At 28.9% G+C, this 22,265-nt stretch overlaps 1 protein-coding gene across 1 annotated transcript; it reads right to left on the reverse strand.

Moving 5' to 3' along the window:
- Positions 1-288: 288 nt before the first annotated feature.
- irx2a (iroquois homeobox 2a) lies at positions 289-5,495 on the reverse strand. Its single transcript, XM_014147851.3, has 3 exons — positions 4,515-5,495; positions 3,059-3,449; positions 289-2,763 (listed from the first exon to the last, which is right to left on the reverse strand). Exons 1-3 carry the CDS (start codon positions 4,752-4,754, stop codon positions 2,045-2,047), a joined length of 1,350 nt encoding a protein of 449 aa, XP_014003326.3. The 5' UTR covers positions 4,755-5,495; the 3' UTR covers positions 289-2,044.
- Positions 5,496-22,265: the final 16,770 nt, after the last annotated feature.

A 22,265-nucleotide genomic window follows, 5' to 3' on the forward strand; every position in this document is an offset into this window, starting at 1 on the left:
TTATCCCAACCAAGGTCACGAGTAGTCCCCGGATGGAGCTAAACGCCTATAAGAATGGCGTGAAAAGGCCCTATAGAAAACGGATAGGCGGAAAAGCTTCTCTCGACTGTGCTGTCTCAAACCAACATATCAATTAATACAGGCTATGCCATTCCCAAAAGTCTTACCGTTTACACTTGATTAATAATTCCATTTCTAAAAGCAGTAGCCTAACCAAAGAGAAATACATTTTCATGCGACAATATAAAGGAGATGAAGGAGAGAAAAAAAATGAAAGCAGATGTGAAATACAGAGGAAAACATTTTAATTTGGTTTTTCCTTTGAATAATAAATAGCACTAACTCGCCAGTGCAGCACACTAGCGCGTTTAATTTACAATAAGATATAAATTAGTAAAAGTACTCTTGTTAACAAGATTGTGTAACTTTCAAATGCGTTTCAAATAAAAACGGGAATAATGTATTTACAAAACAATGTTCAGTGTCCATTGCAATACAACTTGCATAAATTATAGGCAGCATTTTCCCATCATTAAAAAAATAAATATCAAATGTATTCCACTTCCTCAAGTTCATCAGTCCCTCATACATACTTTACAAATAAGATGCCTTATATTATCTTCACATAAAGTATAATATACCTAATATTATATTCACATAAAGTATGGTATACCTAACATTGACTTCACATAAAGTATAATATACCTAATATTATCTTCACATAAAGTATAGTATACCTAATATTATCTTCACATAAAGTATAGTATACCTAATATTATATTCACATAAAGTATAATATACCTAATATTATCTTCATATAAAGTATAATATACCTAATATTATCTTCATATAAAGTATAATATACCTAATATTATCTTCATATAAAGTATAGTATACCTAATATTATCTTCACATAAAGTATAGTATACCTAATATTATCTTCATATAAAGTATAATATACCTAATATTATCTTCATATAAAGTATAATATACCTAATATTATCTTCATATAAAGTATAGTATACCTAATATTATCTTCATATAAAGTATAGTATACCTAATATTATCTTCATATAAAGTATAATATACCGTGGCAATGAAGCAGATGCATCCTGAGAAATAACGTCTTCCAAAATCATCACATACAGCGGGATATTTACTGAGCCAGTCAACGCACATCTCATGAAAACGAAAGTGAAATGATAGAATAAGTCAGGGTTAATTCATCCCCCAACCCTGAATCAGGTTTAATTAATCCTTCGGGCCTGTCTCTGAGGAGAACAGCTGTAGTGCTGCAGGCCAGGCGTCTTGTCTGAGGAGCAAGATGCAGCTCTCTCCCCTTTAGAGAAAGGTTAGTTAGGTTAGTGTTAAGACCACGGTCCAAGGGTGATGGCTTGGGGGCTTTAGTCAAAGCAATTGTGACACCAACCTATAAACCTGAATCAGAGCCACAACATGACCTTTAGAACCTCACCTTTAGCCCACAGAGATGGTCCTAGAGTCCTTCCCAGGTTGTATTAAGGAAGAGCAGAGGTTGCAGAGGTAAAGGTCTTAAATAACAGATTGGCCCACCAGTCACTGATACTATAATAAAAAATTACACAACTGTTGTTAAAATAAAACATGATGGTATCTAATTCATGTGTAACCAATTATAAAACACCATCATTTTGTAGTCCATAATAACCAATCCAACTGAAGTGATATATATTTTTTTTTTTTGTGGAACTTGTTTTTAAGTAATGCTGCGTTCCTACTGTGTGAGCAGGTTTCAATCCGTTCTGTTTAATACAACCTCTGAGAAGACAACATGTCTTTGCTTTATTGCCCTGAGAGACAGTCTGACACACAGGCTGATATTACAGCTACCACCAACTCAGGCCAATACCAGCACTGATTACACCGAGGCCTTCATAAGCCTTCTGCAACGGACAAAAAGGGTGGATGTTCTTTCAATACATCACTTATTCAGTCAAAAGGCCAATGAAGTGAATTTAAAAATGCATAAAATAAAAGTCAATATTTTTGAAACTATAATTGCATGTTACGTACCTTTCTTAGAGTATAAATGTGAGGGTCTGAACTGTTGTTCGACGTGATTAGAGTTAGTTTTAAGCAGAGAGTCAGTGGTGTGTTTATGCATGGTGTTGACCTCAGTAGCAGTCTGTGTGAGTCCGTCGTTATATTGCAGAATCCCTTGACCCTGCAGCGGGCTGAAGTTACCATAGTTTGTGTAATTACTGTAAAACGGAGACGTGTAGTAGATGGGTCGTCCTAGGATGGAAGAGGCGGAGTACACAGCGCCAGGGACGGCCGGCGAGGGAGTAGAGGAGGTGGAGGTTAGAAGACCGAGAGATGGACAAGTCTGCCCCGGGTGATGCTGCTGCTGCTTCGGGTCTGAAGTAGCGATCTCAGCTAACGACCACAGTTTGGGTTTGACGGCTTGATTGTGAGGACCTGAGATTCGGTTGTCAAGACACGATTTGTTGTGGTTGTTTTCCCGGTGGTGATGGTTTACGACCGAGGCCTCGAGCCCTGTAAGTGGTGATGATGTCACGGGTTTAGGTGACAGGCTTCGGTGTCGTTCCCCATTCTCCAGTTCGTGATCATCATCATCATCATCATCATCCTCATCCTCACATTTGTCCTTACTGTCTGATCCAGACTCACAGACCACGTCCCCGACCCGACAGCTCACTTTATCCCCATCAGACTCCGCGGAACAAGAATGGTCTGTGAGGGTGTCAACCTGCAAACTGATACCTGCAACAAGCAAAACAAACAGAAAAGACATTAAGACGAAGTAATGACCATATAATAACCATATAATAACCATGTAATAACCATGGGATTCGACATTATTAGGATTACTATTATTATTGTTGATAATAATAATAATTAGAACTCGTTCAGTTTTATGCCTTCCAACTGAAATGTGTCGCCTAGTCTCTGTCGACATGTCGGTAATTATCTGTGGATAACTGGCAATAAAAAAAACGGCACCGGTGCAGCTCGCGCTGTTAACTGGGTCATGGGCTGGGTCTCGTGGTTTTTTTACCTTCATCCTCCACGGACGTCTCGCTGTTGTCCAGATTTTTCTCCAAGCGGTCATCATTCCTCTCTCCGTCTCCATCGTCCTCATCCTCACTCTTATTCCGCGGAGCCCACGTCATCTTGTTTTCCTTCTTCAACCTCCTCCTGGCGTTGGCGAACCAGGTGGACACCTGCGTCAGGGTCATCTTAGTAATGATGGCCAACATGATCTTCTCTCCCTTAGTGGGGTAAGGGTTCTTCCTGTGCTCCTGTAGCCAGGCCTTCAGGGTGGTGGTGGCGTCTCGGGTCGCGTTCTTGCGGTAGGCCGGATCGTTGAGCTGGTAAGGGTATCCCGGGCTACCGTAGGGGTGGTAGCTGAGCGCCCCGGCCATGCCCTGCGCGTCGTAAGGAGAGCTCTGGAAAGGAAAAATGATTATCAAAGTATTTTTTTTGTTAGAATTTATAATTTTGGTAATAAATATTGAAAAATGTAAAAACATAACTAAACACAACAGGTTGTGTATTGTGGTTGTGTGTATTGAGAGTTAACTTAGTGTGTATTGTGAGTCGGGCCGATATAATGGTTGTATTACCCTGATCATTATCGGTTTGATTAATCGCATTGCATAATGCTAAATAAATGATAAATGATGCATCGTAATTGCAGTAATTTCCAGTAATCACCGCCTAACTTCCTGCTTTTCTTTAGCTAGATTAGTTTTGTTGTCAGGGAGAGAGAGAGACGTGTTAGCATATCATTGCTTTACAGCATCACAAATCCAATTAACTTCCCAGTGTATGTGCACCTTTTATAAACGCTTAGAGACCCATGTCATTAGCATTGTAATTCCTCTTTTCATGTTACAATTTCGCTTATTTAATTTAATATACATTCCAAGAATTTAAATTGCATATAGTTTGTGACTGTCAAAATGGAGAACAAAACTTCCTATATTGTATTTCCCATTGGAAGGATATGATATTAGGATACAGGCTAATTCCAATGAAGGCCGTTGGCTTACATCGTATTATTCTTTATGGGGGGTATTTTTCCCTAAATGAAGTTCACTCAGTTAGCCATGCACTGTCTTAATCACGGGCCTACGAAAACTCACATCCTATTTGCACTAAGAAGAAGAAATACAATATTCCATTTATCAATAAATAGCCTACAACTTTCACACACGATAGACAATATAATGTACCAGTTGATGATGTATCGTTCTGATAAATGCAGTTCTTTCTCAGAACAGTGTTGTAATAGATAACGGGGTAAAGGATCTCATCCATTTCACCCTGAACTGTACAACCCATTAGATCCACTCTGAAACGGCAGCTCTCTGCACGCTGCACGCAAATACTCTACGGTTGGCTACTAAACGCTAAAATTACAGCTAATTATTTTCGACCAGGCTGTCCCTCCTGTTTGCATACTGACACACAAGTTGTCTAATACGAATAAGTGGAAGTAGAGTATTTACCATGTAGGAAGGGAATCCCGTGGCAGGGTCTGTGGAGTATGTCATTGGGCTGGAGAAGCCGCTGGCTGAAGCCGTGAAGGCAGCAGCTGATCCGGGGTAAGGACTAAACGCTGATCCACTGGACGACCTGGCCAAGTCGTCGCTCCTCGGGGCCGCCAGGGCTGAAGCCCCGTAAGCCGGGCAGGAGTAGAGAGCCAAGGAGCCCGGCGGCTGGTAGAGATAACCCTGGGGGTAAGACATGCCTCACTGAGGGTCTGTTGCTGCTGATTCCAAAGAGGAAAGCACGGAAAATTTTTACTTCTGTAGAATAATGAGCCCACTAAACGGATCTTCAGACAATTAAAAATTAAAATAATGAAAACGCGACCCCCCCCCCCAACAAAAAAAAAAAGATCAGTAAAGAGCCCTGCACATAGAGGCAGGCGACGTGTCGATCCCCTAGCGTCCGATGTTTTTAGTAGCCTGAACTCTGATGTGAGGAGTTGGAGGAAGGAGCCCGTGGAAAAGCCGAGCTGTCACTCAGCGGATCTGAATATTCAATCTCCGCCCTCTCGCTGTGAAATGGAGCCCTGGCTGGAACAACACGGAGAGGACAGTGGACTGGGAACACATTCACTGGCACGATGTTCTTTAGTCTGCTGCAGCTGCGCATTTTGGGGGAAATTTACTTGTTCTTTTTTTTAAATCACAATAACGTTTCTTTTCTCAATGCAAAGTAGTGAGGTAATTGAGGTAACATCCAGGCAGTATTTATTGCGCAAACTTCTTGTCAACTGAAAAAAAAAAAAAAAAAAATATTCAGTGACTGAACATAATTTTTTATGAGAGCGATATTTACTATTTTCTTCCTTGTCAACTTGCAATTGATAATTGCGTCAAGTGGAGTTTTAGAAAGATGGGGTTCAGATATAGCACCGAGTGTGTGTGTTTGTCTGTGTCTGTGTATGTGTGCCTGTCTCTCTCTGTGTGTGTGCGTGTGTGTGCCTGTCTCTGTGTGTGTGTGTGTGTGTGTGTGCAGTGCGCCGGTCAGCCTAAGGGAGGTGTAACCCATTCCTCCAGCTCGTCGGACACCAGTCCATATTGGGGTTGATCACCGGGCTCCGCTCCCCCTTGGCTGGTCTCTCCAGGTCCTCAAGTCAACAACGAACTACACTATTATTTCACTGATTTACCGTTTCTTTTTGAGACGTCTGTTGGACGTGGATACATGTCGAGGCCATATGTAGATCACAATCAACAAGGACAGTTTCATGTTTAAAAACTGCTGAATGGTATTTGGAGGCTAAATAATGGGATCATCAACATCATTCATTTGTCACAACAAAATAACAGTTATGATGTGACTAAAGTGATATGATTCTCATAGCGCACGGTACTTTTTGAGTACAATATATCTTAGATTAAATTAAGCAATCATTTACCAACTGAAACTTTTCAATAATCGACAAAATGGCAAAGCCTCTGTCCAGTCCTAAATCTGTCCTGATACTCAAAATTCTCCCTCCAGTCTTCAATCACAGTCCTACTTCTGTACTTTTGACCACTTCAATGTCACTTCAACTGAGAGCAATCTAATACATTGTTGTACAGTTAGCCTACACAAAGCTATATACCACAATGTCATTTGAAATGCGTCGTTTTCAGTCAAGTGTGCTGTGCCATACACCTAATTAACATTCCTTTAATCTGTATTCATTATATACATCCATATATACATTATTCAGTGGGCATAAATTAACAGTATATTTAGCATTTACACCCAACCTAATTTAAATACATAATTGGTATTATTGTTATTGTTATTATTATTATTATTATTATCAGTAAATATTATTGTTATTATTAAACGCGAATTATATATTATATTTACATTATAATAGTAACAATACTTATTAATGAATTAATCCAATACTTTTTATTATTATAATTATATGTGATACTATAAAAACGTATCCTTCTACCTCAATAACACTGCTAATTCCAGACATCTTCCGCTTTGAAATGTATATCCCACTCTGTTATTATGTCATATAAAAAACAACCAATATTCTCCTTTTAACTGGTGATTACTGTAGTTGGATAACAGTGAAACAGTCCATGTGCTTTATACCAGAGGTCCGTGTGGTGACTTGAGGACACAGCTATAAGCCAGTATAGAGTGGACAGGACCCCTGGCGGGGCTGACGCGGGAAGCAGGCAGCAGTGATGTAGGAGGACGGAGCGAACAGCAGGGGGCAGTATCTCATCTAGCCTGGAGAGATCACAACATAACTCTCTCTCAACTGTACAGTACAGTCTCTAGGCAGGCCGGACCTGCTGTAAACCTGCTCTACTCTGTTCTGTTGTGTACTATACCAGCAGTATATTCCTCTGTTCTGTTGTGTACTACACCAGAAGTACATTTCTCTGTTCTGTTATACCAGCAGTATATTCCTCTCTGTTGTGTACTATACCAGCAGTATATTCCTCTCTGTTGTGTACTATACCAGCAGTATATTCCTCTCTGTTGTGTACTATACCAGCAGTATATTCCTCTCTGTTGTGTACTATACCAGCAGTATATTCCTCTCTGTTGTGTACTATACCAGCAGTATATTCCTCTCTGTTCTGTTATACCAGCAGTATATTCCTCTCTGTTGTGTAGTACACCAGAAGTACATTTCTCTGTTCTGTTGTGTACTATACCAGCAGTACAATCCTCTGTTGTGTTATGTTGTGGTATGCTGTGTTGTAATGTATTGTGGCATGTTTTATTGTGGTATGTTGTGTTGTGGTGTGGTGTGTTGTGTTGTGGTATGTTGTGTTGTGGTATGTTGTGTTCTAATGTATTGTTGTGTTGTGGTATGTTGTGTTCTAATGTATTGTTGTATGTTGTATTGTGGTATGTTGAGGTATGTCATGTTGTGTTGTGTTTTGGTCTGTTGTGTTGTGTTGCATTGTGCTGTTTTTTATTGTAGCATGATGTGTTGTGGAATGTTGTGTTGTGGTATGTTGTGTTGTGTTGTGGTATGTTGTGTTGTGTTGTGGTATGTTGTGTTGTGGTATGTTGTGTTGTGGTATGTTTTGTTGTGTTGCGGTATTTTGTGTTGTGGTATGTTGTGTTGTATTGTGGTATTTTGTGTTGTATTGTGGTATGTTGTGTTGTGTTGTGTTGTATTGTGGTATGTTGTGTTGTGTTGTGGTACGTTGTGTTGTGTTGTGTTGTGGTATGTTGTGTTGTGTTGTGGTACGTTGTATTGTGTTGTGTTGTGGTATGTTGTGTTGTATTGTGGTATGTTGTGTTGTGGTATGTTGTATTGTATTGTGGTATGTTGTGTTGTGTTGTGGTATGTTGTTTTGTGGTACGTTGTGTTGTGTTGTGTTGTGGTATGTTGTGTTGTATTGTGGTATGTTGTGTTGTGTTGTGGTATGTTGTTGTGATATACACTGATATACACAACATCATTGTGCTAGCAGCTAGCTGGTAACCCATATAGTGGATGAATACAGAAAGCTCCATTTCACAGTGTAGAGTCTCCAGGCCTCAGAATGACTTGCAGACATTCCATTTCTGTGTTCACTTGTAACTGTGTTATCCACAGCAATGCAGCTTCAGAGAGAATATCACAAAACAATTCTCATTTTATTGGAAAACAAAAACATGGTAAAAGCTTGACTTGTGAGTGCTATTCATTATAATGTGATGTGTGCGTTTGGACGTGACCCTACTAGGAGTTTATGGATATACTTCTTCTCCGGATGTGGAGAAAATGTCTTTGGTGTTGTACAATGGGGCCTGGGGGGTGTAGAGGGGGAGGGAGTGGCGACAGCCTGGTATGCTGGTCTCTTCCAAAGTCCTAATCAGCAGCCGTCCATGTGTTTGGCAAAACAGGGGTTTCAAATCATTCCCTCGCCCCAAGTTTAAAACCCCAAAGCACCATCACTTTGTACCTTACGGTGAGAAGAGCTGTCGTCTCCACTGTGAAGTGGAACATGGCGCAGCTCTGCTCGGAACGCTTAGAACCTCTGGTTCCACTGCCAACCCTGCCACCAAGCATGCTCTGGTTCCACTGCCAACCCTGCCACCAAGCATGCTCACAGTCAATTTGTTTAACATGTTACTAAAGATATGCATGTTTAGCAAACCGTTTTACGGGAAGAGCAACAAACTGATGAGGCTTAAAGCATTTTATATAACATAGAAAAACATACTGATGCAACATTATAACATAGAAAAACATACTGATGTAGTATTATAACATAGAACAATATACTGATGTAGTAATATAACAGAACAATATACTGATGTAGTATTATAACAGAACAATATACTGATGTAGGATTATAACAGAACAATATACTGATGTAATATTATAACAGAACAATATACTGATGTAGTATTATAACAGAACAATATACTGATGTAGTATTATAACAGAACAATATACTGATGTAGTATTATAACAGAACAATATACTGATGTAATATTATAACATAACAATATACTGATGTAATATTATAACAGAACAATATACTGATGTAGTATTATAACAATATACTGATGTAATATTATAACAGAACAATATACTGATGTAATATTATAACAGAACAATATACTGATGTAATATTATAACAGAACAATATACTGATGTAGTATTATAACAGAACAATATACTGATGTAATATTATAACATAACAATATACTGATGTAGTATTATAACAATATACTGATGTAGTATTATAACAATATACTGATGTAGTATTATAACAATATACTGATGTAATATTATAACAGAACAATATACTGATGTAGTATTATAACAATATACTGATGTAATATTATAACATAGAACAATATACTGATGTAATATTATAACAGAACAACATACTGATGTAATATTATAACAGAACAATATACTGATGTAGTATTATAACAGAACAATATACTGATGTAATATTATAACAGAACAACATACTGATGTAATATTATAACAGAACAATATACTGATGTAATATTATAATAGAACAATATACTGATGTAGTATTATAACAGAACAATATACTGATGTAATATTATAACAGAACAATATACTGATGTAGTATTATAACATAGAACAATATACTGATGTAATATTATAACATAGAACAATATACTGATGTAGTATTATAACAGAACAATATACTGATGTAGTATTATAACAATATACTGATGTAATATTATAACATAGATCAATATACTGATGTAATATTTTAACAGAACAATATTCTGATGTAATATTATAACAGAACTATATACTGATGTAATATTATTACAGAACAATATACTGATGTAATATTATAACATAGAACAATATACTGATGTAGTATTATGACAAAACAATATACTGATATAGTATTATAACAATATACTGGTGTAATATTATAACAGAACAATATACTGATGTAATATTACAACAATATACTGATGTAATATTATAACAGAACAATATACTGATGTAGTATTATAACAGAACAATATACTGATGTAATATTATAACAATATACTGATGTAATATTTTAACATAGAACAATATACTGATGTAATATTATAACAAAACAATATACTGATGTAGTATTATAACAATATACTGATGTAATATTATAACAGAACAATATACTGATGTAATATTATAACAGAACAATATACTGATGTAATATTATAACAGAACAATATACTGATGTAGTATTATAACAGAACAATATACTGATGTAATATTACAACAAAACAATATACTGATGTAGTATTATAACAATATACTGGTGTAATATTATAACAGAACAATATACTGATGTAGTATTATAACAGAACAATATACTGATGTAATATTATAACAGAACAATATACTGATGTAGTAATATAACAGAACAATATACTGATGTAATATTATAACAGAACAATATACTGATGTAGTATTATAACAGAACAATATACTGATGTAGTATTATAACAGAACAATATACTGATGTAGTATTATAACAGAACAATATACTGATGTAATATTATAACAGAACAATATACTGATGTAATATTATAACAGAACAATATACTGATGTAATATTATAACAGAACAATATACTGATGTAGTATTATAACAGAACAATATACTGATGTAATATTTTAACAGAACAATATACTGATGTAATATTACAACAGAACAACATACTGATGTAATATTATAACAGAACAATATACTGATGTAATATTATAACATAGAACAATATACTGATGTAATATTATGACATAGAACAATATACTGATGTAATATTATAACAGAACAATATACTGATGTAATATTATAACAGAACAATATACTGATGTAATATTATAACAGAACAATATACTGATGTAATATTATAACATAGAACAATATACTGATGTAATATTACAACAGAACAATATACTGATGTAGTATTATAACAACATACTGATGTAATATTATAACAGAACAATATACTGATGTAATATTATAACATAGAACAATATACTGATGTAATATTATGACATAGAACAATATACTGATGTAATATTATAACAGAACAATATACTGATGTAATATTATAACAGAACAATATACTGATGTAATATTATAACAGAACAATATACTGATGTAATATTATAACAGAACAATATACTGATGTAGTATTATAACAGAACAATATACTGATGTAATATTATAACAGAACAATATACTGATGTAATATTACAACAAAACAATATACTGATGTAGTATTATAACAATATACTGGTGTAATATTATAACAGAACAATATACTGATGTAGTATTATAACAGAACAATATACTGATGTAATATTATAACAGAACAATATACTGATGTAGTATTATAACAGAACAATATACTGATGTAATATTATAACAGAACAATATACTGATGTAGTATTATAACAGAACAATATACTGATGTAGTATTATAACAGAACAATATACTGATGTAGTATTATAACAGAACAATATACTGATGTAATATTATAACAGAACAATATACTGATGTAATATTATAACAGAACAATATACTGATGTAATATTATAACAGAACAATATACTGATGTAGTATTATAACAGAACAATATACTGATGTAATATTTTAACAGAACAATATACTGATGTAATATTACAACAGAACAACATACTGATGTAATATTATAACAGAACAATATACTGATGTAATATTATAACATAGAACAATATACTGATGTAATATTACAACAGAACAATATACTGATGTAGTATTATAACAATATACTGATGTATTATTATAACATAGAACAATATACTGATGTAGTATTATAACAGAACAATATACTGATGTAGTATTATAACAGAACAATATACTGATGTAATATTATAACATAACAATTTACTGATGTAATATTATAACAGAACAATATACTGATGTAATATTATAACAGAACAATATACTGATGTAATATTATAACATAGAACAATATACTGATGTATTATTATAACATAGAACAATATACTGATGTAGTATTATAACAGAACAATATACTGATGTAGTATTATAACAGAACAATATACTGATGTAATATTACAACAGAACAATATACTGATGTAGTATTATAACAATATACTGATGTATTATTATAACATAGAACAATATACTGATGTAGTATTATAACAGAACAATATACTGATGTAGTATTATAACAGAACAATATACTGATGTAATATTATAACAGAACAATATACTGATGTAATATTATAACAGAACAATATACTGATGTAGTATTATAACAGAACAATATACTGATGTAATATTATAACAGAACAATATACTGATATAGTATTATAACAGAACAATATACTGATGTAATATTATAACAGAACAACATACTGATGTAATATTATAACAGAACAATATACTGATGTAATATTATAACATAGAACAACATACTGATGTAATATTATAACAGAACAATATACTGATGTAATATTATAACATAGAACAATATACTGATGTAGTATTATAACAGAACAATATACTGATGTAATATTATAACATAGAACAATATACTGATGTAGTATTATAACAGAACAATATACTGATGTAATATTATAACATAACAATATACTGATGTAGTATTATAACAATATACTGATGTAGTATTATAACAATATACTGATGTAGTATTATAACAATATACTGATGTAATATTATAACAGAACAATATACTGATGTAGTATTATAACAATATACTGATGTAGTATTATAACAGAACAATATACTGATGTAGTATTATAACATAGAACAATATACTTATGTAATATTATAACATAGAACAATATACTGATGTAATATTATAACAGAACAACATACTGATGTAATATTATAACAGAACAATATACTGATGTAATATTACAACAAAACAATATACTGATGTAGTATTATAACAATATACTGGTGTAATATTATAACAGAACAATATACTGATGTAGTATTATAACAGAACAATATACTGATGTAATATTATAACAGAACAATATACTGATGTAGTATTATAACAGAACAATATACTGATGTAATATTATAACAGAACAATATACTGATGTAGTATTATAACAGAACAATATACTGATGTAGTATTATAACAGAACAATATACTGATGTAGTATTATAACAGAACAATATACTGATGTAATATTATAACAGAACAATATACTGATGTAATATTATAACAGAACAATATACTGATGTAATATTATAACAGAACAATATACTGATGTAGTATTATAACAGAACAATATACTGATGTAATATTTTAACAGAACAATATACTGATGTAATATTACAACAGAACAACATACTGATGTAATATTATAACAGAACAATATACTGATGTAATATTATAACATAGAACAATATACTGATGTAATATTACAACAGAACAATATACTGATGTAGTATTATAACAATATACTGATGTATTATTATAACATAGAACAATATACTGATGTAGTATTATAACAGAACAATATACTGATGTAGTATTATAACAGAACAATATACTGATGTAATATTATAACATAACAATTTACTGATGTAATATTATAACAGAACAATATACTGATGTAATATTATAACAGAACAATATACTGATGTAATATTATAACATAGAACAATATACTGATGTATTATTATAACATAGAACAATATACTGATGTAGTATTATAACAGAACAATATACTGATGTAGTATTATAACAGAACAATATACTGATGTAATATTACAACAGAACAATATACTGATGTAGTATTATAACAATATACTGATGTATTATTATAACATAGAACAATATACTGATGTAGTATTATAACAGAACAATATACTGATGTAGTATTATAACAGAACAATATACTGATGTAATATTATAACAGAACAATATACTGATGTAATATTATAACAGAACAATATACTGATGTAGTATTATAACAGAACAATATACTGATGTAATATTATAACAGAACAATATACTGATATAGTATTATAACAGAACAATATACTGATGTAATATTATAACAGAACAACATACTGATGTAATATTATAACAGAACAATATACTGATGTAATATTATAACATAGAACAACATACTGATGTAATATTATAACAGAACAATATACTGATGTAATATTATAACATAGAACAATATACTGATGTAGTATTATAACAGAACAATATACTGATGTAATATTATAACATAGAACAATATACTGATGTAGTATTATAACAGAACAATATACTGATGTAATATTATAACATAACAATATACTGATGTAGTATTATAACAATATACTGATGTAGTATTATAACAATATACTGATGTAGTATTATAACAATATACTGATGTAATATTATAACAGAACAATATACTGATGTAGTATTATAACAATATACTGATGTAGTATTATAACAGAACAATATACTGATGTAGTATTATAACATAGAACAATATACTTATGTAATATTATAACATAGAACAATATACTGATGTAATATTATAACAGAACAACATACTGATGTAATATTATAACATAGAACAATATACTGATGTAATATTATAACAGAACAATATACTGATGTAGTAATATAACATAGAACAATATACTGATGTAATATTATAACATAGAACAATATACTGATGTAGTATTATAATAGAACAATATACTGATGTAATATTATAACATAACAATATACTGATGTAGTATTATAACAATATACTGATGTAGTATTATAACAATATACTGATGTAGTATTATAACAATATACTGATGTAATATTATAACAGAACAATATACTGATGTAGTATTATAACAATATACTGATGTAGTATTATAACAGAACAATATACTGATGTATTATTATAACAGAACAACATACTGATGTAGTATTATAACAGAACAATATACTGATGTCATATTTTAACAATATACTGATGTAATATTTTAACATAGAACAATATACTGATGTAATATTATAACAAAACAATATACTGATGTAGTATTATAACAATATACTGGTGTAATATTATAACAGAACAATATACTGATGTAGTATTATAACAGAACAATATACTGATGTAATATTATAACAATATACTGGTGTAATATTAGAACAGAATAATATACTGATGTAATATTATAACAGAACAATATACTGATGTAATATTTTAACATAGAACAATATACTGATGTAGTATTATAACAATATACTGATGTAATATTATAACAGAACAATATACTGATGTAATATTATAACAGAACAATATACTGATGTAATATTATAACAGAACAATATACTGATGTAATATTATAACAGAACAATATACTGATGTAGTATTATAACAGAACAATATACTGATGTAATATTATAACAGAACAATATACTGATGTAATATTACAACAGAAAAATATACTGATGTAGTATTATAACAATATACTGATGTATTATTATAACATAGAACAATATACTGATGTAGTATTATAACAGAACAATATACTGATGTAGTATTATAACAGAACAATATACTGATGTAATATTATAACAGAACAATATACTGATGTAGTATTATAACAATATACTGATGTAGTATTATAACAGAACAATATACTGATGTAGTATTATAACATAGAACAATATACTGATGTAATATTATAACATAGAACAATATACTGATGTAATATTATAACAGAACAACATACTGATGTAATATTATAACATAGAACAATATACTGATGTAGTATTATAACAGAACAATATAATTATGTAATATTATAACATAACAATATACTGATGTAGTATTATAACAATATACTGATGTAGTATTATAACAATATACTGATGTAGTATTATAACAATATACTGATGTAATATTATAACAGAACAATATACTGATGTAGTATTATAACAATATACTGATGTAGTATTATAACAGAACAATATACTGATGTATTATCATAACAGAACAACATACTGATGTAGTATTATAACAGAACAATATACTGATGTCATATTATAACAATATACTGATGTAATATTTTAAAATAGAACAATATACTGATGTAATATTATAACAAAACAATATACGGATGTAGTATTATAACAATATACTGGTGTAATATTATAACAGAACAATATACTGATGTAGTATTATAACAGAACAATATACTGATGTAATATTACAACAAAACAATATACTGATGTAGTATTATAACAATATACTGGTGTAATATTATAACAGAACAATATACTGATGTAGTATTATAACAGAACAATATACTGATGTAATATTATAACAGAACAATATACTGATGTAGTATTATAACAGAACAATATACTGATGTAATATTATAACAGAACAATATACTGATGTAGTATTATAACAGAACAATATACTGATGTAGTATTATAACAGAACAATATACTGATGTAGTATTATAACAGAACAATATACTGATGTAATATTATAACAGAACAATATACTGATGTAATATTATAACAGAACAATATACTGATGTAATATTATAACAGAACAATATACTGATGTAGTATTATAACAGAACAATATACTGATGTAATATTTTAACAGAACAATATACTGATGTAATATTACAACAGAACAACATACTGATGTAATATTATAACAGAACAATATACTGATGTAATATTATAACATAGAACAATATACTGATGTAATATTACAACAGAACAATATACTGATGTAGTATTATAACAATATACTGATGTATTATTATAACATAGAACAATATACTGATGTAGTATTATAACAGAACAATATACTGATGTAGTATTATAACAGAACAATATACTGATGTAATATTATAACATAACAATTTACTGATGTAATATTATAACAGAACAATATACTGATGTAATATTATAACAGAACAATATACTGATGTAATATTATAACATAGAACAATATACTGATGTATTATTATAACATAGAACAATATACTGATGTAGTATTATAACAGAACAATATACTGATGTAGTATTATAACAGAACAATATACTGATGTAATATTACAACAGAACAATATACTGATGTAGTATTATAACAATATACTGATGTATTATTATAACATAGAACAATATACTGATGTAGTATTATAACAGAACAATATACTGATGTAGTATTATAACAGAACAATATACTGATGTAATATTATAACAGAACAATATACTGATGTAATATTATAACAGAACAATATACTGATGTAGTATTATAACAGAACAATATACTGATGTAATATTATAACAGAACAATATACTGATATAGTATTATAACAGAACAATATACTGATGTAATATTATAACAGAACAACATACTGATGTAATATTATAACAGAACAATATACTGATGTAATATTATAACATAGAACAACATACTGATGTAATATTATAACAGAACAATATACTGATGTAATATTATAACATAGAACAATATACTGATGTAGTATTATAACAGAACAATATACTGATGTAATATTATAACATAGAACAATATACTGATGTAGTATTATAACAGAACAATATACTGATGTAATATTATAACATAACAATATACTGATGTAGTATTATAACAATATACTGATGTAGTATTATAACAATATACTGATGTAGTATTATAACAATATACTGATGTAATATTATAACAGAACAATATACTGATGTAGTATTATAACAATATACTGATGTAGTATTATAACAGAACAATATACTGATGTAGTATTATAACATAGAACAATATACTTATGTAATATTATAACATAGAACAATATACTGATGTAATATTATAACAGAACAACATACTGATGTAATATTATAACATAGAACAATATACTGATGTAATATTATAACAGAACAATATACTGATGTAGTAATATAACATAGAACAATATACTGATGTAATATTATAACATAGAACAATATACTGATGTAGTATTATAATAGAACAATATACTGATGTAATATTATAACATAACAATATACTGATGTAGTATTATAACAATATACTGATGTAGTATTATAACAATATACTGATGTAGTATTATAACAATATACTGATGTAATATTATAACAGAACAATATACTGATGTAGTATTATAACAATATACTGATGTAGTATTATAACAGAACAATATACTGATGTATTATTATAACAGAACAACATACTGATGTAGTATTATAACAGAACAATATACTGATGTCATATTTTAACAATATACTGATGTAATATTTTAACATAGAACAATATACTGATGTAATATTATAACAAAACAATATACTGATGTAGTATTATAACAATATACTGGTGTAATATTATAACAGAACAATATACTGATGTAGTATTATAACAGAACAATATACTGATGTAATATTATAACAATATACTGGTGTAATATTATAACAGAATAATATACTGATGTAATATTATAACAGAACAATATACTGATGTAATATTTTAACATAGAACAATATACTGATGTAGTATTATAACAATATACTGATGTAATATTATAACAGAACAATATACTGATGTAATATTATAACAGAACAATATACTGATGTAATATTATAACAGAACAATATACTGATGTAATATTATAACAGAACAATATACTGATGTAGTATTATAACAGAACAATATACTGATGTAATATTATAACAGAACAATATACTGATGTAATATTACAACAGAAAAATATACTGATGTAGTATTATAACAATATACTGATGTATTATTATAACATAGAACAATATACTGATGTAGTATTATAACAGAACAATATACTGATGTAGTATTATAACAGAACAATATACTGATGTAATATTATAACAGAACAATATACTGATGTAGTATTATAACAATATACTGATGTAGTATTATAACAGAACAATATACTGATGTAGTATTATAACATAGAACAATATACTGATGTAATATTATAACATAGAACAATATACTGATGTAATATTATAACAGAACAACATACTGATGTAATATTATAACATAGAACAATATACTGATGTAGTATTATAACAGAACAATATACTGATGTAATATTATAACATAACAATATACTGATGTAGTATTATAACAATATACTGATGTAGTATTATAACAATATACTGATGTAGTATTATAACAATATACTGATGTAATATTATAACAGAACAATATACTGATGTAGTATTATAACAGAACAATATACTGATGTAATATTTTAACAGAACAATATACTGATGTAATATTACAACAGAACAACATACTGATGTAATATTATAACAGAACAATATACTGATGTAATATTATAACATAGAACAATATACTGATGTAATATTACAACAGAACAATATACTGATGTAGTATTATAACAATATACTGATGTATTATTATAACATAGAACAATATACTGATGTAGTATTATAACAGAACAATATACTGATGTAGTATTATAACAGAACAATATACTGATGTAATATTATAACATAACAATTTACTGATGTAATATTATAACAGAACAATATACTGATGTAATATTATAACAGAACAATATACTGATGTAATATTATAACATAGAACAATATACTGATGTATTATTATAACATAGAACAATATACTGATGTAGTATTATAACAGAACAATATACTGATGTAGTATTATAACAGAACAATATACTGATGTAATATTACAACAGAACAATATACTGATGTAGTATTATAACAATATACTGATGTATTATTATAACATAGAACAATATACTGATGTAGTATTATAACAGAACAATATACTGATGTAGTATTATAACAGAACAATATACTGATGTAATATTATAACAGAACAATATACTGATGTAATATTATAACAGAACAATATACTGATGTAGTATTATAACAGAACAATATACTGATGTAATATTATAACAGAACAATATACTGATATAGTATTATAACAGAACAATATACTGATGTAATATTATAACAGAACAACATACTGATGTAATATTATAACAGAACAATATACTGATGTAATATTATAACATAGAACAACATACTGATGTAATATTATAACAGAACAATATACTGATGTAATATTATAACATAGAACAATATACTGATGTAGTATTATAACAGAACAATATACTGATGTAATATTATAACATAGAACAATATACTGATGTAGTATTATAACAGAACAATATACTGATGTAATATTATAACATAACAATATACTGATGTAGTATTATAACAATATACTGATGTAGTATTATAACAATATACTGATGTAGTATTATAACAATATACTGATGTAATATTATAACAGAACAATATACTGATGTAGTATTATAACAATATACTGATGTAGTATTATAACAGAACAATATACTGATGTAGTATTATAACATAGAACAATATACTTATGTAATATTATAACATAGAACAATATACTGATGTAATATTATAACAGAACAACATACTGATGTAATATTATAACATAGAACAATATACTGATGTAATATTATAACAGAACAATATACTGATGTAGTAATATAACATAGAACAATATACTGATGTAATATTATAACATAGAACAATATACTGATGTAGTATTATAATAGAACAATATACTGATGTAATATTATAACATAACAATATACTGATGTAGTATTATAACAATATACTGATGTAGTATTATAACAATATACTGATGTAGTATTATAACAATATACTGATGTAATATTATAACAGAACAATATACTGATGTAGTATTATAACAATATACTGATGTAGTATTATAACAGAACAATATACTGATGTATTATTATAACAGAACAACATACTGATGTAGTATTATAACAGAACAATATACTGATGTCATATTTTAACAATATACTGATGTAATATTTTAACATAGAACAATATACTGATGTAATATTATAACAAAACAATATACTGATGTAGTATTATAACAATATACTGGTGTAATATTATAACAGAACAATATACTGATGTAGTATTATAACAGAACAATATACTGATGTAATATTATAACAATATACTGGTGTAATATTATAACAGAATAATATACTGATGTAATATTATAACAGAACAATATACTGATGTAATATTTTAACATAGAACAATATACTGATGTAGTATTATAACAATATACTGATGTAATATTATAACAGAACAATATACTGATGTAATATTATAACAGAACAATATACTGATGTAATATTATAACAGAACAATATACTGATGTAATATTATAACAGAACAATATACTGATGTAGTATTATAACAGAACAATATACTGATGTAATATTATAACAGAACAATATACTGATGTAATATTACAACAGAAAAATATACTGATGTAGTATTATAACAATATACTGATGTATTATTATAACATAGAACAATATACTGATGTAGTATTATAACAGAACAATATACTGATGTAGTATTATAACAGAACAATATACTGATGTAATATTATAACAGAACAATATACTGATGTAGTATTATAACAATATACTGATGTAGTATTATAACAGAACAATATACTGATGTAGTATTATAACATAGAACAATATACTGATGTAATATTATAACATAGAACAATATACTGATGTAATATTATAACAGAACAACATACTGATGTAATATTATAACATAGAACAATATACTGATGTAGTATTATAACAGAACAATATACTGATGTAATATTATAACATAACAATATACTGATGTAGTATTATAACAATATACTGATGTAGTATTATAACAATATACTGATGTAGTATTATAACAATATACTGATGTAATATTATAACAGAACAATATACTGATGTAGTATTATAACAATATACTGATGTAGTATTATAACAGAACAATATACTGATGTATTATTATAACAGAACAACATACTGATGTAGTATTATAACAGAACAATATACTGATGTCATATTATAACAATATACTGATGTAATATTTTAAAATAGAACAATATACTGATGTAATATTATAACAAAACAATATACGGATGTAGTATTATAACAATATACTGGTGTAATATTATAACAGAACAATATACTGATGTAGTATTATAACAGAACAATATACTGATGTAATATTATAACAGAACAATATACTGATGTAATATT

Source organism: Salmo salar, unplaced genomic scaffold (assembly GCF_965601325.2).
Source record: "Salmo salar unplaced genomic scaffold, fSalSal1 ptg000268l, whole genome shotgun sequence".
Classification (NCBI taxonomy): domain Eukaryota; kingdom Metazoa; phylum Chordata; class Actinopteri; order Salmoniformes; family Salmonidae; genus Salmo; species Salmo salar.

Bases quoted from the DNA above. Each gene is read 5' to 3' on its own strand.
- irx2a (XM_014147851.3), bottom strand. From the start codon at position 4,754: ATGTCTTACCCCCAGGGTTATCTCTACCAGCCGCCGGGCTCCTTGGCT. The intron at 3,450-4,514 runs GTAAATACTCTA...TTTCCTTTCCAG, and splicing joins CGGGATTCCCTTCCTACATG to AGCTCTCCTTACGACGCGCA. The intron at 2,764-3,058 runs GTAAAAAAACCA...TGCTTGTTGCAG, and splicing joins GACGTCCGTGGAGGATGAAG to GTATCAGTTTGCAGGTTGAC.